At 40.0% G+C, this 26,075-nt stretch overlaps 6 protein-coding genes across 6 annotated transcripts; 4 read left to right on the top strand and 2 right to left on the bottom strand.

Moving 5' to 3' along the window:
• The first annotated feature begins 241 nt into the window (after positions 1 to 241).
• On the top strand, positions 242 to 1,447 carry LOC128710328 (28S ribosomal protein S29, mitochondrial). The gene has a single exon (XM_053805382.1). The coding sequence runs from the start codon at positions 242 to 244 to the stop codon at positions 1,445 to 1,447; it is 1,206 nt and encodes a 401-aa protein (XP_053661357.1).
• A 2,631-nt stretch (positions 1,448 to 4,078) lies between these two features.
• Positions 4,079 to 10,978, bottom strand: LOC128707257 (coactosin-like protein). The gene is made up of 3 exons (XM_053802212.1): positions 10,925 to 10,978; positions 4,261 to 4,584; positions 4,079 to 4,195 (listed from the first exon to the last, which is right to left on the bottom strand). The coding sequence occupies exons 1-3, from the start codon at positions 10,973 to 10,975 to the stop codon at positions 4,079 to 4,081; spliced, it is 492 nt and encodes a 163-aa protein (XP_053658187.1). The 5' UTR covers positions 10,976 to 10,978.
• Positions 10,979 to 16,070: 5,092 nt separating this feature from the next.
• Positions 16,071 to 16,844, top strand: LOC128706845 (glutathione S-transferase theta-1-like). Its single transcript, XM_053801790.1, has 2 exons — positions 16,071 to 16,188; positions 16,258 to 16,844. The coding sequence occupies exons 1-2, from the start codon at positions 16,071 to 16,073 to the stop codon at positions 16,842 to 16,844; spliced, it is 705 nt and encodes a 234-aa protein (XP_053657765.1).
• Positions 16,845 to 17,527: 683 nt separating this feature from the next.
• On the bottom strand, positions 17,528 to 19,289 carry LOC128711788 (xaa-Pro aminopeptidase 3-like). The gene is made up of 4 exons (XM_053806678.1): positions 19,223 to 19,289; positions 18,914 to 19,149; positions 17,777 to 18,830; positions 17,528 to 17,712 (listed from the first exon to the last, which is right to left on the bottom strand). Exons 1-4 carry the CDS (start codon positions 19,287 to 19,289, stop codon positions 17,528 to 17,530), a joined length of 1,542 nt encoding a protein of 513 aa, XP_053662653.1.
• A 650-nt stretch (positions 19,290 to 19,939) lies between these two features.
• LOC128710490 (palmitoyltransferase ZDHHC6) lies at positions 19,940 to 21,611 on the top strand. The gene is made up of 4 exons (XM_053805548.1): positions 19,940 to 20,006; positions 20,333 to 21,111; positions 21,185 to 21,375; positions 21,449 to 21,611. Exons 1-4 carry the CDS (start codon positions 19,940 to 19,942, stop codon positions 21,609 to 21,611), a joined length of 1,200 nt encoding a protein of 399 aa, XP_053661523.1.
• Positions 21,612 to 23,021: 1,410 nt separating this feature from the next.
• Positions 23,022 to 26,037, top strand: LOC128719777 (aminopeptidase N). The gene is made up of 3 exons (XM_053813446.1): positions 23,022 to 23,216; positions 23,293 to 25,694; positions 25,764 to 26,037. The coding sequence occupies exons 1-3, from the start codon at positions 23,022 to 23,024 to the stop codon at positions 26,035 to 26,037; spliced, it is 2,871 nt and encodes a 956-aa protein (XP_053669421.1).
• Positions 26,038 to 26,075: the final 38 nt, after the last annotated feature.

Genomic DNA, 26,075 nt, shown 5'->3' with positions numbered 1-26,075 from the left:
TACTCAAAGAATTGGTTATAAATTCCATGCGTTGTAAATGAATTCAGCAAATTATTGTTCTATATAGTTTTTACCAGAAGCAAGGTATTTGTGATAACAAACTCCAATATGTACAGATTTAATTTTGTATCGATTTTTCTCTGTAACTTATCTACTTTCTGTTATTCATTACCACGATTCTGCAGGTAGCCAGATTTGTAGGAATTGGATTATACATCTATCATCTTTATTCTGTCCCACAATGATACGAAACATGGTGCCTTTGATGCAGGCGCGTTTGTTCTATTCGACGGTCACGGCAAGTGCTACCGCCACACTTGCAACTAAAATAAACCCAAAGTTGGACGAATTTCGTACAACCGAGCAAACCGTGGCAAAACACCAACGCACAACTATTGGCCGGTATTACACCATCCCGGCGGATGTACGGAAAATGATTTTTGGCCATGGTGGACTGCCAAAAAGCTTCGAAAAGCAGATTAAAACATTCAACGAATGCTCTTTGATGGTTCGTCTACCAGCGGTTGAGATTATCGAGTACATAAAGCGGACTGATTTCAATCGACCGGTGAACCGGTTCGTGTTATACGGCGAGGATGGTGCCGGCAAATCGCTTACCTTGGCTCACCTTTTACACTACGGATTCCAGCAGCAATACGTCCTGATACACGTTCCCTGGGTGCCGAACTGGATGAAGCGTGCAAAAGAAACCGCCAACTCGACCACAAAAGAGGGTGCTATTGATTTACCATTGGACGGTGCAGCTTGGTTATTGCATTTTAAGAGCCAGAATGCATCATTACTTAAAGATCTCGGCCTAAAAGTGAGCCGCGATTACGTGTGGACGAAGCGCGAAATAACACCGGCAGGGGCGCCACTGATGGACCTGGTCGAGCACGGTATTAACCGAGCGAAATTCTCCTGCGATGCGATTGCTGCACTGTTGCATGAACTTAAGGAACACTCGAATGAGGGTCGTTGCCGTGCTATGGTGCTGATCGATGGGTTTAATGCTTTCTTTCAGTCACACACGCGCCTCCTAACCGAAAACAAAGTACGCGTTAAGCCCGAACAACTCACGCTGACGGATCCATTCCTCAGCATCACTCGCAACGACTGGCATAATGGTGTGTGCGTGGTAACTATTGATCAAATGGTGGCAGAATTTAAAGATAAATCGCAAATTCAGTTAAATGGCTCGAACACAGAGGATGCATCCTCTCAACCTCCCCTAACTGTTATCGATTCGCGCGAATGCTTTGAACATCTAGACCCGTTTGTGCCGGTGCGCGTCGTCGGTTATGATGACGCTGAATATTACAGCTGCATCCAGTACTATCTTGAGCGTAAATGGATTCAAACAACTGAGTTGGGATTTGACGATGAGCTTAAAATGTTAAGTTGCCAGAATCCGTACCAACTGATGCAGCTATGCGCCTCGTTGTAGAAGTGGAGAGCGGTTAAGTTTAAAATTAAAGGTTGCTTTAATAAATGAATAATTGGTAAAACTAATACCAATTCGAGGACAATGTATAACAGCTTGTTTTTCATCAGTAAAGAAATGTTTGTTATTGCGGATCAAGAATCTCTTTCTTACGCCAAGTGCCGTCGTCTGACAATCTTATACTTCTAATATCTATATTTCATTCTAATATGTGTCTTTCTGGTGGTCACATCGAAGCCATCGATCCATCTGAATCTTTCGGACCTTCTCGAAGTTTCTAAGCTTCTTGACCATCGACCGAACGAGGCCCTCTAGAGTGACTTTGGGGCCTGATCGCAATGCTCAAGCCCTCTGTCTAATATATTGTGTGGACTATAGAGCACAATAGGAGAAATCGGATCGTATCTTTATGCACTATTTGTTAGGTTAGTAGCTTGACGAAGACACTTAATTTTCCATATTTTGTATACATAGAATAAAACTCAGAGCGTAAGTAATAAGTAAATTATATAGTTAATGTTAAAGAAGTAGAGTAAGGAATACACGTTCATTGAATCCTATTGAGACGTTTGTTTTCGTTTTTATTTTTCTATTGTAAACGGGGTTGGTCCATCGTTAGGATAAGATGATTCAGACTGATCCACGTTACTGGACAGTCGTTTGTCCCGTGGAAAGATTGTGCCCAATCTGTTAAAGTTCCTGGCCCTAGATGTACAAGAGAACAAAATGGTCTAAATTTTGTTGTGCATTTAGTTCACATATTCTACCAGTGAACAAATAGTTAACATGCCTTTATGTGGGTCGAGTTAAACTAGACACATGTTAAATAAATAGAATGAAGCAAATACCTTCAAAATGTATAATTATCCCAATTAAAATGTACACTAAGACGAAATATTATTAGGCTTCAGGAGCCCTAATACTCAGCACCCCAAGGATAATTTTAAAGGTTATATATTTTTTTATTTTGTTACATTGCCTCGGTTGTCACAGCAGTAACGGCATTTTACATTCGCATAATGAAAATGGGTTTTTATCATGTTTTTTTCAGTCCGTCGATTTAATAACATACACACGTTGTTCTTTTTTTTCATTTTAAATTTCCTCTATCAGTGACGTTATGAAGGCGATTTTTTTATTGCAATGTATTATATCATTCTAATCATTCTAATGCGGAAAAGAAGTTTCTCGCTCAAACAGAGTTGTGGTAGATACAAATAATGATATGAGGTTGTTGCTATCTTATGAATCAATTTCAACCAGACCGGGGAAAGGAATGCGCTTTGTGCAATAGTTTTAAGAAATTTTCGAAACATTCGAAACGAACGTAGAATAGACCTAATTTTACAAATTGTGCAATTTAACAAAAAGCTCAAATCACATCGCTTTTCTATAACTCCAATGCCAAAAGATTGTTTCCAGCTTTATCGAACAGCGTGTCTATGTATAATGCTCGCTTCGCAACAGTCCAATGTAATCGATAAGCGCTGCATGACCAGAATTCAATATCAAGTGCCTTTTATACGTACGACCTTCTTTCAGTTCTTCTCAATTTTTATGTTTGAGCCATCTTTGTTCTTTCCCTACATTTTATATAGCTATTTTTTGCGAAATTTAGGTGACATTGCAGTGTAAAGTAGTTTTTTTTGTCTTCCTAGATTTATACATCAAGTATTTCCTTCCAGTAGTTTTCTTTAAACTCACCTTGAAACAAACCACTTGACCAGTTGTGGTACATATTTTCTTGTGACGTTTTGTAAAAACTTTTGCCGTATGCCTGATTCGTCGTTTGATCAAATTTAAGGCACGTGTCTTTGAAACAACATCGAAATAACGCACCTTGGGACCTTGGCCCAGAAAAATAATTGAAGTAATAACATTGAAACATACTATAATCCACATCCACACACGATTCGTATGAATTAACCGACCGAAAGCATTGGTCAGCGTCCTTTCCGAAAACCTAGCAGCAATACAAATTAAAGCTGATCATAATGGTTGTAACACTCACTTTCGTTACACTCCACCGTAGCAAAAAAATATAACACACTTAGGTGCGATGAATGACAAATGATTGTTCAATTAATGAAGTTTAAAACAATGCTCAAGGCCAATCAAAATATTAATGATAACGATTTTTGTTTGCGCACTACAATAATTGATCTGACAAAGTGTACGAAGAAAAAAAAACGAAAAGCGTATAAGCGTAAAATTAAATATTTAAATAACTCTTGTTAAATTCTATCTGTTGGCGGGTGCGGATGGAAATTTTTCGCTACTCCGCTCAACGGTCACCTGCAAAAGCGAGACGGAAAGTTTCCATTACGCAAACGTTACTCGTACCAGGCATTAGAAATGTGCAGATTTACTATTGTGTTATTATCACAAAACAAACCCATTAACCTTACATGTTGGCCTGAGTGCTATCGTAAACCTGTGCTCACACTACATCCTAAAGGGGTTTCGGTTGATTGAATTGTGAATCTATGGAATGGCAAAGGCAGGCAGCCGTCTGGCACAGATCACATTCTACAGCGATTTGTTAGAGCATCCATCCCTATCATCCACCCGCAATTCTCTCTATTTCTATTCGCCTGTATCGCACCATGTATCGTTTGGCGTGTAGCTATATCCTTACAGCTCCCGCACACCCGTCCCGTAGTTAGCGCCGCCAGCTTTGTTGAGGTGCGCCTTAAACATCTCGAGATCCAGATCGACGCTCGTTTCCACCTGCAGCTCCACAGCAAAGTTCTACGGTAGATGATACAGAATAGAATTAGACATTGCGGTCGACGATACCGGTTACCCGCACGTACGTTGATCACATCCTTGATGATAGATTTGTCGGTTGACATTTTGGCGCGCTGCATAACACCCACTTCCGGTCCGATCCAGGTCAAGAAAAGGAACTTGCTGCGTTTCGACATCTCGTCACCCATCTGTATCCGGATGTAACCGAACGCGCGCTCGTCATCATGGAACTCGCCGCAGAACTCGTCGAAGCCCTGGCCCTTGGCCGAGCAAACAATCTTTAAGCCGTCAAACTTAAACACGGCCCACTCGTGATCGCTCAGATTCGAGCGGACGTCCTCATACGCTTCGCGAATCGCATCCTTATCGAGCGAAGTTGGTAATGCCATCTGGGAGTGGTAAAAAAAAGATTGTTGAAACATTTGTTAATCATTTGCACACATTTAATTCCGCATCTTAACATTACTTCTCACTACAAAAGCACGACCCCAAAATAAATGCTTTCAAATTTTAACTCTTCTCGCTAAAATTTTTACTTTGGATGCAAAATAAAGATTGTTAGAATACGGTTTCGTCTAGAACTTTACGATAGCTTCGCCCTTCTTAATCCCATGGAACAACAAAACTGTGGAGATCAGCAAAAACTGCATGTTTGCACATTTAATTATGCACTTGTAATACTTTATAGCAGGTGTAATAATAGTAAATATTATAAAGCTACTTAGGATAAACTGGTAACTAAGGATAAGATTATATAAAATACACGTCAAACATTGTAAATTAAGAGTCTATAACAAGGAAAATGAAAGTTATTATTATTTATACTCTTGTTAGCAGAACCCTATATGTCTCCGTCCGCCGTCAGCGGATATGTCTGGTTCAATAACTGCGTGCCTCGCTAGATTCAAGTATTGATACTGTCCATTTGCTAGCTTTGAGCAGTAATGCAAGAAGCTAACTCAAGATAAAAAAAAAGTTATAGACCGAAAACCAAAAACGAGGTTGAAGAGTTCTAAGAAACGCGCATTACTCATTTTTGTTTCAAAACCATATATGATTCATAATGCCTTAAAGCAGCAACAGCATGCCGCACCCAGGTTGATGAAGAATTGCAAGGGCAAACCAAGATAACAGTATCAGGAACCACAAATACCATCTCTTATCGCTATTTGTAACATATAAACGCTTGTTCGTTTTTGCCACTCATCCAGCAGCTTATCTGACTGATTGGTGCGGTGCGGTTTCTATCGCTCGAGTCTCGAACTTGACTAAAGCCACTCAATTCCGTATCCTTCAACAAATATTGATTGCTATTAGTTTGTATTAACCATATTTGCAGAGCTATGTTATGTTTCCAGCTATTGATATAATGATTGTATAGCTATTGATATAGTGAACATTGATCCAATACAGTATTTCTAATAACTAATAACAGCTGCCATTCCTCACTAATAACCGATCGTGTTTTCCCCCTGCAAGAGCTTTCAAGTGATATATTTCCAAATTAGGGCAAATTTGTGTTCGTTTAGCCATGTAAGCACTATGGTTCCAACAAATAACAGTTACAAGCACACGATCGGTCGACGATTCTCGCCAGCCGGTGTGTTGGTGCGTTGCCGAAGTTTCACTATATTGCCCACAACGTGGTGCGCAAACTGACGTCAGCGCCTGTCTTGTACGACCGGAAATAAAAAAGGTTCGCAAGTCAGCGGCCGGCAGCAATGCACACATGCCAGCAACCGTGGGGCACAACAAGAACCGAAAACCGGAGTCGAAGATTTATACATTTTTCCTTTCAACTTTACTGCTTTCAGTTGCTTCTTCCTGTTGGTGTAAAACAATCTTCGACGTTCGCGAAAATCACAGAGAAGCGGCGTTAGCTTCAGCGTGTTCATGTTTTCTTCGCGTTGATCCTCTTTGTCGATCAACGTGAGGCAGTTGCAAAACGTTTCGCATAATCTTTTCGCTACCATCGCTATGGCTGCAACACACACACATGTATGGGATTTTGCTTCTGCATATTATTTTACACTTATTTTAGATATTCTAGAGGAGTTTTTGCTATTGCAGTTGCAAACGGTGAATTAGTATCCGATGAATTGTGCTGCAGACAAGGTTTTACAAACTGACAGAGGAACCATCCTCTTCTTCTACTTTACCGGCACAACAACCTCAAGAGGTCTAGTTGCCTGACCATTTCTGGCTATCTTGGACTTTATATGCCCGAAGTTGTAGTCGGGACATTGGTTCGGTTGGGATTTTGACCGGTCTTTTCGTGTAAAGACAGAAGTATCGCAATATACATCTTATAATTATCTATCTTACATAGCGTAACTTCATCTATAAGCCGAATTTTCAATTTCGTTTAACGTTCTTCAATTCTTAGCAACATTTGATGGGTTATGCCAAATTGCGGATATCCCAACACCAATGCTACCGATGGTCTTGAGCCCTCGTTCAATAAAACCTTATTACCTTTTACCACCAGACGCACAGAATGTGTTGTCCATAACTGATAATGTGGTGTTCTGCTGAGGGCCCGTGTGCAACAACACGGCTGGAAATATCCTTGGAGCTGAAACGCCACTGTTGAGAGCTGGTGCGTTTCAGCTACGTTCGTCCGTCTCAATGAGCAACTTGACCGGTTTTTTTATGTCATGGCTTCCTACCGACACCAACACACCCAGGCGCGGCACGATATGATCGGACAGCAGAAGCCCATTATGCAGCCTTGATCCTTGAAACATTGTTGCGATGCGATTGTCGCCGACCATATCCGGCCATGAACCATATACTGTTGAAATGTTGTTTGCTTGTCGCCGGCCATATTTGGTGTCCGGCACAGCCGTCGCCATTACTCGAAGATACTGATACCGAACCGATTGGATTACGTAATACAATTTCCCCCTTTTGCAACACGTGCAGATAGAAACAGTAATCAACCATATGCTGTTTATTTCACATCTTTTTTATCATTTTCATCTGTCAAATATTCCTGGTGACGGTGGAAATTTAGAATTCATTTGAAGAATCCATGAAAATAACACTCCATTGGACAGTTTACTATCAATCACGTGAATGCACTTGCGGTCTTGCATAGCGAATGTCATGGATGGAGTCTCTTTTAGCGCAATAATTTGAATAAATCGTGTTCGTAATTATGCTGTTTTCGTTGAGGTGTAACTGACTGTGCTACTTCACCAAAGATCCAGTTTAAACTCGTTTCTATCTGATACTGAATCTCTGAAGATACATAATTCAATTCTATGAACAACATTTACAAAAACATCAACTTCAGCCGACAGTTCAGTAACCGATTGGTGGTTGGGCAAAATATTCTCCAAAAATGCACTTTCAGAGATTTACAAATTCTAGGAGATGAAGGAATTGAGCGTAAACTCATGTTTTGAATGACTCTGTAGTGAAGATTTCAAGCATGTCCCAAACGAATCTTTAAGCACAACACTAGTTCGAGCATTTCCAATATCCAATCCAATATAATCGAACAAAAAGAACATGCTATAATTACCATGCTTCAACAAGTCTATCACAAGTTCTGACACATTCCCCAATAATTCAATTTTCAAAGATTCCCGATTCTTCAAAAGTTCATAAATTCTTGGAGATTAAAAAATGTAACTTCAGATTCGAGTTTATTTTGGTCCGGATGGGATTTTTGTTCGGCCCTCTCGTGTGAAGACTGATGCAGCTACAAAATCCACCATCGTGGCGGCCCCGGTTACTATTGTTATATCATTACATAAAGAATTACACAGAGGTAAAGAATTTACTTTGGACGCCCAATATTCCGGATTGTATCTATTGCTCAATATGTTGGGGAGGCCCAGACTGCACACCCCGTTCCAGAGTTTTACCAAAAAAATAATGTAATATTCACGTACTACAACTACAGTACAGAGTTCCTTCACCCGTAAAGTCATCGGTGCGTCCAAAATAGTATATTCGGCGTTCCAGGGTACCGTATAGATGCAGTGGATTGATCGATTTTTACCGTAGGGCACTCGTGCCTGACCGGTGTGCTGTATAAAGAACCGTTGCTCTAGGCCTCTTTCACCCTTCTTTTCCTCCTCCTTTCCCATCAAAGTTTCTCAGTTTTTGATAGGTTGCCAGCAAAACTCACGGGGTTGTAATCTTTTATAATCAGCGCTGTGTATCTGGTCGGTTCGATCCCAGGTGAGAGATTAAATTGGGTGCACACGCTGGCAATGATATAACACACGTACGTCGTTGGTGAGCTACATCTTCCCACTTTTTCCCATCGCTTCGTCGCTCTTTGATTGATATAAATGACACCGAAAGCTTAATGTTTCAAAGGGTTAGCAAACATAACAACAACAACAAAAATGCCGGACCAACGATCTTAAACATCTTCCCTTACGCGAAAGGAAAGGAAGCTTTTAAGCATATGTGCATATTTCCAATCGTGCCTTCATGCGGTTTTTGTTTGCTGGGTCTTTCTCTTTCTCGTTCCTTCTGGGTTTTTTTCTTTTACTTTTTCCAGTTTCGCGTTTCGCTCAGCTTGTGCTCCATATTTCAGAAAAACAGTTACCCATGGCTACCTTACCAAACCTCAGCCGAGGTTTCCAAAAACTCTCTTCTTTAGACAAAAAACAAAAATAATAAAAAAAACCCGACCCTTTCTCCTGGCCGCAAAAGAGGATGGAGATGAATTAAGTAAAATGTGAAATTATCCTCCACGCATTTTAAAAGATCCACGCGATCGCAACAAAGCACTTGGCGCAGCACAACTATCACGCGGCGGGGAAAGGCGAGAAAACAGATTAGAGGCGTGGGCGCATTTTTTGGTGTGTTTGTGTTATTTCTTCTTTCGACGAGCCATTGGCCCCAATTGGGCCTCTAAAATGGAACGGAGCGAAACACGAGGGAAAAAAGGTAAAGGAAACCATCTGAAAGATATGCTGGTTCCGAACGAGCCATCTTCAGCCCCCACCAAATTTCGCCCTGTAGGTGGCATGATATTCAATATGAATTTAGGACAACCTGTTTATTGCCCACATGCAAGTCCGGGCAAAAGAATTCGTATGATTTTGTAACACTTTCTACCGCCGAGAATTAAACGCAACTGTTGCCCAGCGACTCGCGGTGAGATGCATTGCTTCAATGGCGGTGTATTGGGCAACTGGGGAAAAAGCTAAGGGCAAGGGAAAAAAAGGCTACATAAATTCTCCTTTCACTCAGGAAAGCTTGAGCTAACTTTCTCTGAATCTGAAGAGCAAATCAATATCTCTTCGGCACGGCAGCTCAAGTTTTTGATATTGATAATGTACACATCAAATCAAATAAACTAAATCACCTTTTTTTTGCATTGCAATATACGAAGGGTGTCTTTCGCCCACAATTAGATTGAAATATACTCAAAGGGGGTGAATCCTACCTACGATTACAAGAAATATAACAAAGATTAAGGGGAAAGATATTGTCTCTATGCATGATGCCTATAGGATGTCCACCAATCCAGAAGTGTCCAATCCGTGTCTCAAGTTCTGAATATCTGAAGGAATTGCGCAATAAAAAGCCGGTAAACGGCAGAATAAAGTCTTTGGCTCTAAAGTGGCTTTTAACTTGTTGATAATCCTTGCCAACAGTTGGCAACATTTTTTACCGATAACTGCAATGCACACTTGTTTACCACACCACTATTCGTGTGTGACTCGTTTTATCGCACACAAGTGCATGCGTTCAGCAAACTGGTCCCCCTATGGAGACAGGGGACAACCATCGCGATGAAGCCATCATCTTCCTTTATTGTACAACAGCAAAAAAAAGTCACGTCGTACAAAAAAAAGCGACGAAGGTTCCCGCGAGAGGCTGCATTACACGTGTGCTGGTTTGCACCGTTCGGCGGTGAAACTTGTTTTCCCTCCCTGTGTATAAGATGGAGTTTGGTGCCTGTGGACAAATTTCATGCCAGCCAGCAGAGCAACCATAAGTGCACGAGTTTCAATGGCGATGGTCGATTTTTGTTTTTGAATTTTCGTTTTCATGTTGTTCAGCGTTTATTATTAGCCGGCTTAGAATAAAAGCTGCTCTTCTTCTTATTTTACTTGGGTCTTATTTTACCATCTCTAAGACGAAGAACCTTTCCCCGCCTCTGCCATATTCAAGGATACCTGGGCTGCGACTACTAGAGTCAAATGTCAATAGAATAAAGGTATAACGCCCATCAGTACTGATTCACACCCAGAAATGACTAAACCGGCTGTGAGTCACAAAACACCGTCGCAGATATCGGCTAAGGCCGTAAAAGGCAAGGCAGCCGCAAAGGCTGAAGAGGAGGAAGAATTCGCTCGCAACCGCGAGGAACAGTTAGCTGATTCACCAGCGCAAGTATGTGCCCTTTGCGGCAATTTTCTTCCATTCGCAGAACACCGTGTTAATGAGAAATTCGCTGACAACGATATGAATCACGCTGAGGAGTTGCGCTACACAAGTAGCGTCGCCTCAAACCCTTAAAATGAACCAAATTTGTGCGGAATGAGTTTTAATGCAATGGTGCAATGGTTTTTTTTTACGCTTTAAGATTATTCTGGCTATTACATCGCAAGATGTATGTATGCAAAGTTGCATTCTCTGCCCTCCATATTCGAACCCCGTTCATGAGAAGTGCATTTGCAGCGGAGTAGTTATATGTTAGGTGACACTTTGGTGAATGGATGTAAATGTTATCTTCCTTGCAACGACACTTACCTTACGGGGCTTTGTCTCAGACATTTGCTCTACTTCAACCGGATCCGACATTGCTGCTTGACTTGAAAACTGTCCGTACGACCAACGATTGATAGTGATTAATCCAGACGACGGTGTTGGAAGATTATTGAAACGCTTTCTTTGAGGGTTGGGCAATGGGCTCGATGTGTTTTCACCTTTTTTTTCTTTTCACCAGTTGCCAAATCTAAACTGCACAATCGATTACACTAAATGTAACTGCACACTTGGTTCGGCGTTTTCTTTCCAGCAACGATCGCCAACACATAAACAATACAGTACAAAAAGATGATCAGACTGAAAATCTATACTCCGTGCACCGGCAGTCAACGCTACACGCTTTGCAAGACAACAAATTCCGAAAGAGACTGACGGTAAAGCGTGCGCTAAAATTGTACACAATTTTACACGTGCCGTACAAGCGAACCTTTCGCTTCGTTATGCCGCCCGGGAGAAACAGAGAGATGGAATCATCGCACCGCTTGTTGTCTCGCTTTATCTTTCCAGCGTTCGGTGCGTCGCATCCACCCTGTGTTCGTAATGCACACACCAACACAATTACACCATTCCAAAATCACAAAATTTGCTTACTGCTGCAAAGCTTGGGATAGAAAGAGACCAACAAGGGTGCGTGTCTTGTTTCTTCCTTTATTCGGTAGTTAGGTTCGTGCCTTTCTTTCCAACCCGTTACCGCACGCACACATTTGCACGAAGCCGATTACCGGCAGGTTAGTCATTCTTTTTGCGAGACGCCATGTTAGACGAGCCGCTGAGTCGAAAATAATATTTTTCAGGGTTTGTTTTAAGTGCAAGGGTGAGATGTACTGCTGCTTCATAATTCCATAAATTGTAATATGTAAGCTGTAACTCATGTCTTGCTTAGTGAGTCCCAGAAAGCTTGTTACAGTAAGTTCGCCAAAGCGCAGTGTTTATCCCGAACTGTCAAATTTAAGCAAAAGCACACCGAACTGTCAAAGCTAACGCAGCTTTTTTTTTCAAATTTATTTTATGAGCTTTTGGAAAAATTCCACTGACACAGGATTGGTGGAATTCAAACGGTTTGGTCATGGTTTCAGTTCAGCTCGGTGAATCGGGTTTTGGTGCAGAAAAGTGTGCTCTCTAATAATATTTCATTTGTTTAAGGATAAAACATCCCTGAGCTCAGTGGAATCAAATTAATAAATCGACGAGAACACAAAGAAACCTTTCGCAAATATCGAAACCAACTCAGGCGATCGTACCATTCGAGAGTCGTAAAACCGGGACCCATTTTGTGTTGTTCCCTGCCATAAAATCGCGGATCGCGGATCGCGTGAGTGACGCTCACCTAGCAAAATCAAAAGCCGGAATAAAGCTCATCGTTTTCCACAACGATATCCTTGTGTGATCAACGGCTAGTCAAAGTCGAACGAATCGAAATAAAATTATCAGTAGAACGGAAAATTAGGGTAAAAAGTTTACATACAGAATGGCAACCCCATCCAGCAACAATGGCAGCGTTAATAGAACCGCTGCTGATGGATCAGCTTCCGGAGAGCAAAACGTTGGTTTTGATGAGGATAACAGAATAATTTTGAAAATTATCTCCGCAAGTGAAACCGACTTACATCTCATAACTAATAAAATGGCTACGATCCGTCGTTTGAAGGAAATTATCTCACGGAAACTGAATCTCCCCGAACAAATTTCCTTGCTGTGTCGCGGAAGGTAACGTGAAACAAAACATTAGCAAAATTGCAAAATTTTGCTAAATTTCTTGCTAATTGCAAAGACAACCTGGTCGATTTGGGAAAATTGAAAACTCGCTGTCCATGAGTAGATATTATCGTATAATTTGTCCTTCCAATGATTTGTTATATTACAGATTGCTTCTTGAAGGGACGTTGAGCTCAAACGGGATTATCAATAATAGTACGATGCTAGCTTCGTCGCCTGAAGATACCGATTCAGTTGTAGCTTCGTCGTCTGAAGATACCGATTCAGTGGTAAGTGTATTTATCTAATTTTTCAATTATATTAGTGTTTGTAATATTTACAACTAGAGTGAATATGTTGGGAAGATTAATATGGGTAGTTAGCTTGATTCTCTATACGATTGTTTTGAAATCTTTGATAAAAATCTATGCAGCTAGCGAATCACATTCAAGGTAATTGTGCAAGGTACTGCACGGCTCAAGGAGTTGGGAAAAATCCTTGAGTACGTTAAGTATCAGCCAAAGTCTATGTTTTATAACATCACGGCTAGGTAAAATATTATTTACTCTGCAATCTTACAATAGAATTTTCTATTAATTTAAAACCAATTTCCATACAGCAGCAAATTAATCGCCCTGGGGAATGGAATGCATGGCCGAATATAATCCAATCAGGCGGAGCTATCTTAGAGTTTGTAAATGTCCAGGCTCCTATAGGCGCACAACACACATTTGAAGGTCCAATACGTAACTTTCCAACGATTGTACAGAGCAATAGATTTGCACCCTATTCGTTTGTTACTTCTGCAATCAACTGTGCAACTCAAACGGCTGCCGTTGTGCCTGCAATCCAACAATGTCAACAATATCAAAACATACAACTATCCACTACAGGCAGAGTCGGATCAATGCCGGTATCAAATCAATTAGCATCACAACAAGGATATCCGATATTTGTAAGTATTCTGGCCATTTCTATTTAATAGTTACATGCTATGCGTTTTGCATGGAAATGCCTAATAATTTCTATTGACTTGGTCTTCGTAGACATTGATGCCTCAAACCATGGCATTTAACAACTTTAACGCGGGTTTGGTTCAGCAAACAACCCCGAACAATTCAAACATTCGTCCGAATATCGTAATTGAACCGATTAAGGCATCTGAAACTGAAATTCACGTCGTGGTAGATACTGGAAGTAATGCAAACAGTAACTTGTTACCGAATAGTGGTGCCAATATCCCGGTAAATGTGGACAATGGACAAAGCGAACCATGCACCGTGCAGGAAATGCAACAGGGAAATGCCAATTTACAGGCAGAACTGTCTAACACCGATTGCATTAGAACTATCATCACAAAATCACCACCGCCCGAATTAGCAGCCCACCAAAATTGATGTTTCGTGCCAAACCGACTTTTCGACATCAGCCATACCGAAGGCGGCTGTGATTATGAAAGCGAAATTTTGTCGTGAGTCGACGGCAGTTGTGTATCTGTCACCAATCACCTATTCTACCGCTGAAGTTCCTTCCAGCTCGATCTAGCATAGATTATAAAATGCAATTGCAAAAATTCGAAATTTTGCATTTCATACGAGTTTTATTAATGTAACGAAAATGATATATGCAGAAGATTACCCAGTATAATTGACGTTGACGTTATTTTATTTATTCATTATAATTATAATAAATAAATAAAATAATTGACGTTCCTTTCGACTCAACACAGCATTCAATCGATCGATCATTTATTGAACGATTGCATAATGCAGAGAACATTTTTTATAATTTTTTTCAAAATACCTTACAAGGTATATATTTTTTTCTTATTCACAATTATATTTCACCTATTATACATTACATCATATACACATTATATCATATATTTTATGTCATTACATTACTCACATTATATCATCCATCATATATTAAACTTTTGCTCGGCCCGGCCGTTCTAAATATTATTTTAATATTTGTTTTGCGCTTTTTGCCATTCTTTATTTTGAGAATTGTGTGAACCTGTATTGATAGCAGCGAGGAAAATGATTATTTCTACGCGATCGTACGGCTTTCATTTTCTTACTTTAGTTTATAATCAATATGCTTGCAATGTATCCCAGAAAATGCGAAAATAAATGCTAAATTCAATCGCTTCAATGATCATGTATCTTATATAATATAAACTTTCTTCATAGTACACTTGCTACGAAAAAACGGCCCCGGTAGTGATTTGGTGCTGGTTCGTGTCGTGTGATGGATCGCCACCACATATTTAAACGTTGATCTTTACAATACACTAGTTAATTTAAAGTATTCAAATTTAAATCAATCGGACAGGCCAGTCACCTAGAAGCTGATAATAGACTTGAAGTTGGCTGAAAGAATTCATGCGTGGTGTGTCAATACACGTTGTGTAAGAAACCAGCATCCGAAAGAAAGTCAAAGAAAGATTATCCAACTCTGCAAATGAAATTGACACTTCCGTTCGTTTCCGAAGTTAAAATGATGCTTCATTGCGAAAATTCTATAGTTTATATACTACTTTCATATAATGTTTTTGTGCTTACGTTAGTTAAGCTTATCATGAATTTCTTACCTACGATTTTCTCATATTGATCCCAAACAAACAATTGCCTAAAGACCAGACCTTGGTCCTAGTTGTCGAGCGGAGCATTTCCTAACCTTTCCTGTATATTTCCACGTTCTTACGGCTCTTGTTTGTTTAGTGCATTCATCGATCCCGTCAATCGCATCGTGGCACCTCTAGGTTTTATGATCAGTATCCACTGATTAAATGTGTAGACCGAATATCTTCCTGGATGTGGATTTTTACGGCCTGGACGCGCCTTGCCTATATTATTGCTATTGATAGTCCGATCCTGAAAGTGTATCGTATGTTAATTCTAAACATCGATCCTTGGTTTATAGCTTCTGGCCGATCACGGATATGCTTGTCTTTTTTTATGTATTATCTCGCTATCATCGCAAATGATAATTTTACAAGTTTTCAACAATTATCATTTCGTTAAAAAAACAATACATATGATTCAAACATTTTAAATTTTGGTTCCGACCGCAAACATAGTAGACAACAGTTTTTAAAACAAAAGCTTATCCAGAGATTTCAACGTGAAATGTTATGTCAACAAAGTGTCAAACTGGTTTTGGATGAAGATTTGCAACGGAGTGGTCTTTTTGATAACAATTTGATAAAGAGGATGATTTGACGCTACAGCTTGTGAACATACTCGTTCCTCTCATTACTTCTTGAAGCTACGTTGCATTTCAGCATATTCGTGTATTAAAATAGTGATACGATCCTCAGCTAGGTTATTTCTGTTCATGTTATTACTTCATCCGGATGTGTTTTCCTACATTGGACACGTAAATAACAAACCTATAACATATTCAGAGCTGTACACAACGAAGGAAAATGTCCCGTGGTCTTAAGCTGTACTATGATTTCATGTCGCAACCATCAAGAGCGCTTTATATATTTTTGTCGATCAACAAGGTTCCTTTCGAGCGATGCCCAGTAGCGCTTAGAAAACGTATGAGTATTGTTTGGCGTCACGAACGATTAGTTCTATAATAATAACAATTGGTTTTTCCTTCTTTAGTTGAACACAAAACAACCGATTACAAAACGAATGTTAACCGGTATGGAAAAGTGCCCTGCATTGTGGAGCAGGAGTTCCGACTCGCAGAGAGCGTTGCTATTTACCAATACCTATGCCGCGAGTATCGAGTATCGCCCAGTTGGTATCCGGAAGACACCGTATGCAAGGCGCGTATCGATGAATACCTTTCCTGGCAGCATTTGAATATACGCGCAGACGTATCCTTGTACTTTTTCCACGTTTGGTTAAATCCACTGCTGGGTAAGGAAGTGGATGCCGACAAGACGGATCGTTTGCTTGAGCGATTGAACAACGGGTTGAACTTTTTCGAGCAAACTTTATTATGCAACGGTAGGCAACCTTTTCTCGCCGGAGATTCCATTAGCATAGCCGATCTATCGGCTGCTTGTGAGATTGAACAAGTGAAAATAGCAGGGTACGACCCAAGCAGTGGTAGGCCGTATCTGGCCAAATGGTTGAAAGCCGTACGGGAGTGTACGAATCCGTACTATGATGAGGCCCATAAATATGTTTATCGACTGGCACCAGAACATATTGCTACTCCTGCCGTTCTTGATGACGACTGAGATGGGGATGCTAAACATTCAAAATTGTTTGATATTCGCCCACGATTTTTAAAACTATTTTTCGCTAATTAGTACATGGGAATATATTTTGACAAGTTGCATGGTTGTGGTGATATTGTTTTCTCTCCAAATCATAATAGTATAAGTGGGCTTAGGCATCCACAGTGAATTATGCCGATGTAGACAAAAAATGTTAAAATATGATAATAAATAAAAACTTTTTTTGGATTACGTCTAAATGTTTTAAGGCCTGAACATTTATCCAATATTTTATTTCAAATTATACCCAACCCTGGGTAGTGAATTTATAAAAATGAGAAGGTGAAGTTGAATGCGAGCACGAAATACGGTCAAGGAGAAAATGAAATCGAACAAATCCAAAGAGGGATTGAAATAACTTAAAGTAACGACTCGTTGGCCTTTATTGGGTTGGGTTGTAGTAGAGAGTGGAGAAGAAAGCTGACACATAAAGATTGATTAAGGCAAACAGGTATGGAGCACCAATGGCATACAGAACAAGGCTGGCAATGAAGAATATTTTAGTTTGAGTGAGCGATTGGTATAGAAGGGACCAAATTATGGAAAACACATTAAACTTATCTGCCTTCTACATAGATATATAATATCTAAGCAAAATTTTAAATTTATTAACTTACACTAAATCTTTAACATAATTGTGTCAGCTAAGACAACGAGCCTCTTGTTTTACAGCTTACCAAGTCTTCTAGTAGCGTAGAATCTTTTACGCATTCTTTAGTTAAAATTTCTATTTCCTTTCTTGGCTTAATCAGCACGTCATCCTCGATGCGCAACCCTACACCACGGAATTCACTCGGAACATCTAATTTGTGTGTTGGTATGTAAATGCCTGCCAAAAAAAAGAAATATTGTCAATAGATGTGCAATAACTAATACATCAGTTTAATAGTTACCTGGTTCTACTGTACACACCATTCCGGGGCATAACCTAATGTTTCTAGATATCAGAGGAGTATCGTGAACATCCATACCTAGATAATGAGACACATGATGGGGACAAAATTTGTAGGCGGCTCGAGACAGTTCCAGACCAGAAAGCGAGGAAGGTATTAACTTGATTTCTTGTAAATATTTGCCTATTTTGGAACACATCGTATCGAAGAGTTGATCTAACGTTTCACCTCCTTGATATTGTAAACAGTCTAAAAGTTCTTTTTGAACTTGTAAAAGAACTTCGTACAGAACTCGATGAGCATCGCTGAATTTGCCATCAACAGGCCAAGTTCTTGTAATATCGCTTGTGTAACCATGATATTCACATCCCGCATCCATCAATATCAATTCGCCACCCTTTACAATTTGATTGTTGTTTATATAATGGATAATCGTAGCATTGGAACCTCCAGCTACCACTGGTGGGTACGCTAAAAAGTTCGCTCCATTGATACGCGTGTAGTAGTCCACATTGGCGTATATTTCATGTTCACTAATGCCAGGATAGCTATTCTCAAGCGTCGTATTGATAGCTTTAGAGGCGATCTCACACGTTTTTCTCATCAACACACACTCACTTTCAGATTTTATCAGACGAAGGCTTTGAATCAATTCGATTGGTGATTTCGTTTGATTGTTGGTTACATCTCTAACCATCTTAGATACATCGGCCAAATCGGACGCTTTTTCGTCGTACCAGTATATGGAGTTGGGATTGGCAAACCCGTATTTCGTCAAGTATTCCTTTAAACAATTAATATCAAAAGATTCCTCCACTCCAAACACATCCTGAGCGAATTGTACACCAGTCCTGGGTCCATCCCACATCTCGGCAGTTTTATCTTTCGGGCGAACAAAAATTGTATTTTTACAATTGTTATTTGAATCAACTTCCAGCACAAGCACACTATCTGGTTCTTGGCAACCGCTTAAATATAAGAAATCTGTGTTTTGACGAAAAACGTACGGAATCTTGTGGCTCATGTACTTCTTATTAGCGGATGGTATAATAACCTAAAAATGTTAAAGATAGGTATATAACCTAGAACCTCTAACCTCTATCACAACATAACCATGAGCAACTCTAACAAACTTACAATATGATTTGTAGCAGCACCAATCTGCCGAGCCGCATAGTCCCGTAATGCATGTAGAAATGTTTGTCGTCTAAGTTTAACTTCTTTCAGTGATATTCCTGTCAACACTTCTCCCGGACTAATTAAATGTGGATGAGTGCTATGTACTGGCTGACCGAACGTTGCATGATGGCATGCCCGGTTGAAGATTGCATCAGGCGATACATGATTTGTTTTATAATTTGTCCACCTGAAAACTGACCAATGAAAGATGAAAAGTTAGTATCACATCGGCATCATACATGAATAGGAAAACAGTATTTGTATTACATTTATTAACCAGCAAACTGCAGTGCTTCGTACGATTCATTGGAAATATATTTGGAACACCGAACATTGTGGACTACCTGTTCCTGGGATGACAGAATACACACAGTAAAGTCATAATAAAAAGCCAATGTATGTAGAGCAAGATGTGGCAGAAATGACATTTGGTAATTAAATTTCGGTACTTCAATAAAATTAAATTGAAATCATCCAGTGCTTCGCGCTAAATTCTATACCAACATTATTACTGATTATGAAATGATAATATTTTTACTATCAACACTAAATTCATTCTTCAAATTTAATAATTTTTTTTTCTACAGCACTAGCGATGAAATATTCTAGTTGTATACACCTTTCTTGTAGAAATCTTTGCTAATGCTTTGCTTTTATTTGACAAAAGGAACGAACGATTCACGGAATATCATACTTACAACACACATTAATCCTGTTTTTTCGTATAATATATAGTAGATTTATTTACTGATGCAGTTTTCTAAATTTCGTGCAAAGGGTGTCGTTCAAAAAACTTCAAACCTAACACCTTATTTATTGTAAATCTTTAGATGCTTACCTAAATCCGAACGGATCATCATTCAACAACAGCAGTGGCAGTGGTAATTGAGAATAGGAGAGTCATATTAAACATTTAACTTAATATGCTTCTTTATCCATTGCAACAGATCCTATATTTGGTGCAGTATTTGTTCGTGTGACATAATGTTCATCAATTGGTCCAATAATCCAGTCCGGCGTTTCCTTCATTGGGGACCATTGATTGCAATAGGTAGGTCCATTCAAAAAGTAAATAAGATAACCATTTCCTTTTATGATGTGGTCGGAAATATCTCTTCGCTTATTTTTTTAAATAAATTATCAAAGAATTGGGATTAACGAATGATTCAACCGCATAGATATAATACCCAAAATTCATTAAGTATTGTAAGTGCATTAAGTTTTTAGTTGTTTGTTATTGATGCATACAGCACAACACCAATATTAGAAATCTAACCATATTGCAAAATTCTTATGATAAGATGCCACACCAAAAATGCTTTTATAATAAATCGCTTCCACATATTATTTAAGTAAGGTTTCTATTTTTGATTTCAGGAATCATACAATCTATAACAGTAATGACAGTTTATATGAACGGAATGTGGTGGCCTGCAAACAGTTCCGTGGCTGCATTCATACACCAAACTGTATTTTTAGCTTTATCGCTTAGTACTGGATTTTACTTCATAATGGCTTCATTAACAGGACCTAGTTACTTACAATTAAAATGGAAACCTAAGCAAGAGAAAGACGAACAGTATTTACAGTTTTGTCACGTTTGTGATGGTTTCAAGGCACCAAGATCTCACCATTGCCGGAAGTGTAACAGGTGTGTGATCAAGATGGATCACCATTGTCCGTGGATTAACAATTGCGTTGGTTGGGCAAATCATGGCTATTTTACGGCCTTTTTAGGATTCGCCGTTCTCGGTTGTCTTCATGCAACCACGATTCTTGCCGCTTCACTGTATGTTGGATTATATCGGGATTGGTACATTTATTACGGCCACTATTCCAAGGTGAACGTGAAACTGACTATTTGGAGTCTTGTTTTATGCGTGTTTAATATTGGATTAGCTATCGGTGTTGTAATCACGGTTGGCGCACTGTTAGTATACCAACTGAGAGCAATTTTAAACAATCGTACTGCAATTGAAGATTGGATACTCGAAAAGGCACGCTTTAGAAAAGAGCGCATTAATGAAACTTTCGTTTATCCCTATGATTTGGGAAAATGGAACAATATGAAACAGGTAATCAACATAAGCTGTACTTCCGCTGGTAATGGAATACACTGGCCCGTAGCGGAAGGATGTGATCAGTACACTTTAACAGTACGTGAAAACAAGAGTGCTTAGATTTCGTTACGATGTTACCAGTATACCATGTCTTCTTTCTTTTATTTAGCGCGAGCAATTAGCACAAAAAGAAGAGAAAAGAGCACGAACTCGAACATATACGATTCATCGCCCAGCCACGGGCAGCTGGGTACCCATCTTTTCACAAGGATTCAAGGTATGCCTATCGCCGCCGCTAACGGATGAACCGCGTATTAAGCTTGCTGTTGGAGATCTCGTTCGCGTTACTAGATGGAGGAAGTATGTTGCATGTAATGTGATTAACACGTTTGTAAGAGTCTTGTCAATTGATATATTATTCAATTCATTTCAGGCATTGGTTGTTTGGTGAAAAGATACAGGAAACAGACAGTGATATTAATTTGAAACGGATTCGCGGTTGGTTTCCTCGTCAGTGCGCTGTAGAGTATGCGGAGTACGATGATGTAATAGCCGAAACCCAACCATTAGACAATAAAATAAAAAAAGATGATTAAAAGCGCACCAAACTACACATGTTCAAGCGAATGGTTTTTGTCATCGAGAAATTATACTTCCAATGGCATTTGAAGATCTTTCGATAGGATTTTTCCCTCGTCCGTTTTTGTGAGGATTAGCGCTAAATTGTTCTAATTAAATGTTAATAACTGCGTTCGTGTACATTACTACAATTAGTACATAACATTTCTCTTGTTGACATCATGCTTTTAATCTTCCATTGATTAGCGTGAACATAACTGTACACTTTACTGTAAATGTAAACTTTTTTTTGTGCAAGTGAGGAATATTTTACGATCTTTTTTAAGGGTTATGATTTAAATTCGTACGGGATCATCTTATACACACACTATCTAAACCCAACTAACCGGTTTTTTAGTGATGTAAGTTCAGGTTCATATTTTTCCAAAACGATGTAAAATTAAATTTATTCCCAATCTAAGAACTACCTAAGTTTAGAATTCGATTTCACTAAAGTATTAGGTTATTAGGTTTAAAATAGTAAACCTTTTTTACACAACCTGGGACCGCTCGACCAGGGACCTTTAATGGCGAGCATACAAAATGTTTTTGTATGTGTGTCCATCACTTCTTCGATTGCGTGAAAGTGCCACGATGTGGTTTGATCAATCAGTAAAGTAAACCTTTCTCTTTTCAACTGACGATCCAAAGAGTATGATTGTGGTTTGTTGGTTTCAGTTATTCCATCGTTAAACGCATCCCGCATTTTTTATGAAGCGCCGCATGATTTCGCATATAAATGCCATGTTGGTTGTCGAGCGATGAGAGAAGAAGGTGTCAAGATCTTGGTGAGTTCGGTCGTACTGCTACTGTTTCGCGATCGTTTGGTACAGTGCGCTGTCCGGTTAGAGAGATTGCGTTACGTTCTGTGCATGTCTATTACAAAGAAGTTAGCAGATCAGATCAATTATTGTTGCTAGAAGTGAAGTTAATCGATAGAATTTATATCGCGAGTGGACTTGATTTCGCAATCCAATAGTTCAGGGTTTTTACGTTTCAAGGATATTAGTTACCCAAGCGACGATACGCATTGTTTGGCTCTCTGCAACCGTTGTCAGCCTTAACCTACCTTTTTCATGGTTGGAGGTTTTAACCCAGAATGGGCAAGTTATCCAATCATGTGTAAATCTTGCGATGTATTGACAACGGTCCGAATGATTTTTCTTAAAGCAGTTTAATCCTATATGTGCTTGCGTCAAACACTTTAGAATTTTTAAATTCTAATATACATTTTTAGGTGTATTTTATCAAACAATTAAATTTGGGCTACGTTACGTACAACCCGGGTGTATAGATATAATACATATTTTATTAGTGGAGGTTGTGTGCAGTACTGTAAATTAATCTGCAATGTTTGATTTCGTTTCAGATACCTTTTAATATTCATTATGGCGATGGAACGAAATGTAATGCTATTGGCGTTGCTTATAACCGTTATAGCAGCAAGTTTAGGTGACTCAAGCAATCTGAACAGCAGCTACCGACTACCCAAATCAATCACTCCAGAACATTACAATTTACAAGTATTCACACATCTCGGCGATGAACGAGGATTTATTTTTTATGGACAAGTAGTGATACGGGTAAGCTGGAAATAAATCGATCGTAAGCATGTGCTGTGCCTTCTACAATAGTGTTGTATTATGTTCTATTTTACAGTTCCTGTGCCTGGAAGATACGGACAAAGTTGTGTTACATTCTAAAAATTTAACACTGTCCGAAGAGCGAGTTTTGTTGCGTGAGATTGTATCGGACAATCAACCCAATCGGTCGCAGCAAATAGATATCAAAAGTCTGGAGTACGTCACAGAGCATGACTATGCCGTGTTCCATGTAAGCACACCGTTGAAGAAAGGTGAAAGATATGAAATATCCATCCCGTTTGAGAGTAATCTCAGCACCGGACTAATTGGATATTACCGAAGCAGCTATATAGACAAAAAAACGAAGCAAAAAACCTGGCTTGCTGTGACACAGTTCGAACCAACGTATGCGCGCCAAGCTTTCCCATGTTTTGATGAGCCGGAAATGAAAGCGACGTTCGATATATCCTTAGCACACCACGAACGATACGTTGCGCTAAGCAACATGCCATTGAACCGCTCAATGCCGCTGGATAGTATGCCGGGATGGGTTTTGGACGAGTTTAATACTACCGTGCCGATGTCTACTTATTTGGTAGCGTACACTGTGAATGATTTCGAATACCGCGAGGCGAAGACAACGGAACCGGGCGATGTGGTGTTTAAGATTTGGGCACGGCGAGACGCGATCGATCAGGTCGACTATGCCCGTGATATTGGGCCACGTGTTACACGGTTCTACGAAGATTACTTCCGTCAGAAATTCCCTCTGCCCAAAATAGATATGATTGCCATCCCGGATTTTGCCTCGGGTGCTATGGAAAACTGGGGTCTCATCACGTACCGTGAAACGGCATTGCTGTACCATCCTAACATCTCCACCGCGAGCAATAAACATCGTGTTGCTTCCGTAATTGCCCACGAGTTGGCCCATCAGTGGTTTGGCAATTTAGTCACGATGCGTTGGTGGACAGATTTGTGGCTAAACGAAGGTTTTGCAACGTACGTCGCTAGCTTAGGAGTGGACTATTTGCACCCGGAATGGTATTCGCTTGAGGAGGAGTCAATATCAAACACGTTGGATATTTTCAAATTTGATGCACTGCTGTCAAGCCATCCCATATCGGTAGAAATTGGGCATCCGAATCAAATTTCGCAAATATTTGATGCCATCTCGTACGAAAAAGGTTCAATTGTAATACGCATGATGCATCTGTTTCTGAGCGAGGAAACGTTCCGTGACGGTGTGAGCCGATACCTGCAACGACATGCTTACGGTAACGCGGAGCAGGACAACTTATGGGAGTCGTTAACCGAGGAGGCACATGCAAACGGTGTGCTACCGGATTTTATTGATGTGAAGAAAGTGATGGATTCGTGGACGCTGCAAACAGGCTATCCGATTATAACCGTAACGCGCAACTATGATGCTAACTCAGCAGAAGTAACGCAAACGCGCTTCGTCTCATCGGAAGTACCTAAAGATCAGAACGTTACCGACTACTGTTGGTGGATACCTTTAACGTATACCACAGCAAAGGTGCTAGACTTTAACGATACACTCCCGAAGGGTTGGATGGAATGTAAGGGCGAGAAGGAGAAGCATGAAAAGCAGGTCAAAGTGTTGGATGATTTGCCAGATCCCAAACACTGGGTGATTTTTAATATACAGCTAGCCGGTTTATATAAGGTTAAATACGATAAGGCTAATTATCGTTTGATTATCTCCCAGTTGAATGGTGCGCGATATCACGACATTGGGCTGTTAAACCGTGCGCAACTGATTGACGATGCAATGGATCTGGCATGGACTGGTCAGCAGGAGTACGGCATTGCCTTCGCCATGATGAACTACCTGCGGCAGGAAACGGCGTACATACCGTGGAAGTCCGCATTGACAAACCTTAACAGTCTGAACAGAATACTAAAGCGTACCCCGCTCTATGACATATTCAAAAGCTATGTTCAGTATATACTAGAGCCCATCTACGAACAATTAGATGTATTTAACGAGGCGAAAAAGACAACTGAACGACTCGATGGCATCAAACAAATAACTTTAATTGCTTCCTGGGCATGTCGGTTCGAGGTAGGCGATTGCGTTAATCGTTCTGTTGAACTTTTCTCACGATGGATGCTGGAAACGAATCCCGACGTAAGCAATCCGGTCCCAATAGATCTAAGACCAGTGGTTTACTGTAACGCCATACGTTTGGGCAACGAATCGCAGTGGAATTTCCTTTGGCATCGCTATTTGCAAAGCAATGTTGGTGCGGAAAAGATCATGATCATTGGATCGCTTGCTTGCACACGTCAGGTAGTACTAGTAGAGCGCTTCCTGCAATCGTCGCTCAACAGCACGTCCGGTGTGCGTAAACAGGACGCAACGATACTGTTCAGTAGTGTTGCCCGAAACGACGTTGGTTTCATGGCAGCTAAAAGCTTTTTCCTAAACCGGGCGAATGATATTTACGATTTGTAAGTAGCATTTGTGTACTAACTTATCTTCAAAAACAAACAGTTTTCACATGTACCTACTTTTCACAGCTTGAGCCCGGACACTTCGCGACTGTCGCGTTACATCAAACCACTAGCGGAGCAAATGTTTTCAACCGAGGAAGTACAGGAGCTGAACGATTTGATACAGAAAAAGGCAACCATCTTCGAGAAAGCAAACCAAGGAGTTAAGCAAGCATTGGAAACGGCACAGACAAACAACAAATGGACCAAGATCAATTTCGGCAAGATGGAACGTTTGCTTCCAATTTTAGCTACACGGTCTGCTGCAAATACTCTGGATAATTTAATCGATAACTTCTAAGTACGATGAAGCGCTTTTTTGTATTAATTTTAGCACAC

The sequence above is a fragment of the Anopheles marshallii genome, chromosome X (genome assembly GCF_943734725.1).
Source record: "Anopheles marshallii chromosome X, idAnoMarsDA_429_01, whole genome shotgun sequence".
Taxonomy (NCBI): domain Eukaryota; kingdom Metazoa; phylum Arthropoda; class Insecta; order Diptera; family Culicidae; genus Anopheles; species Anopheles marshallii.
Note: the sequence above shows the minus strand (reverse complement) of the source record. Positions and strands in the feature narration are given on the sequence as shown.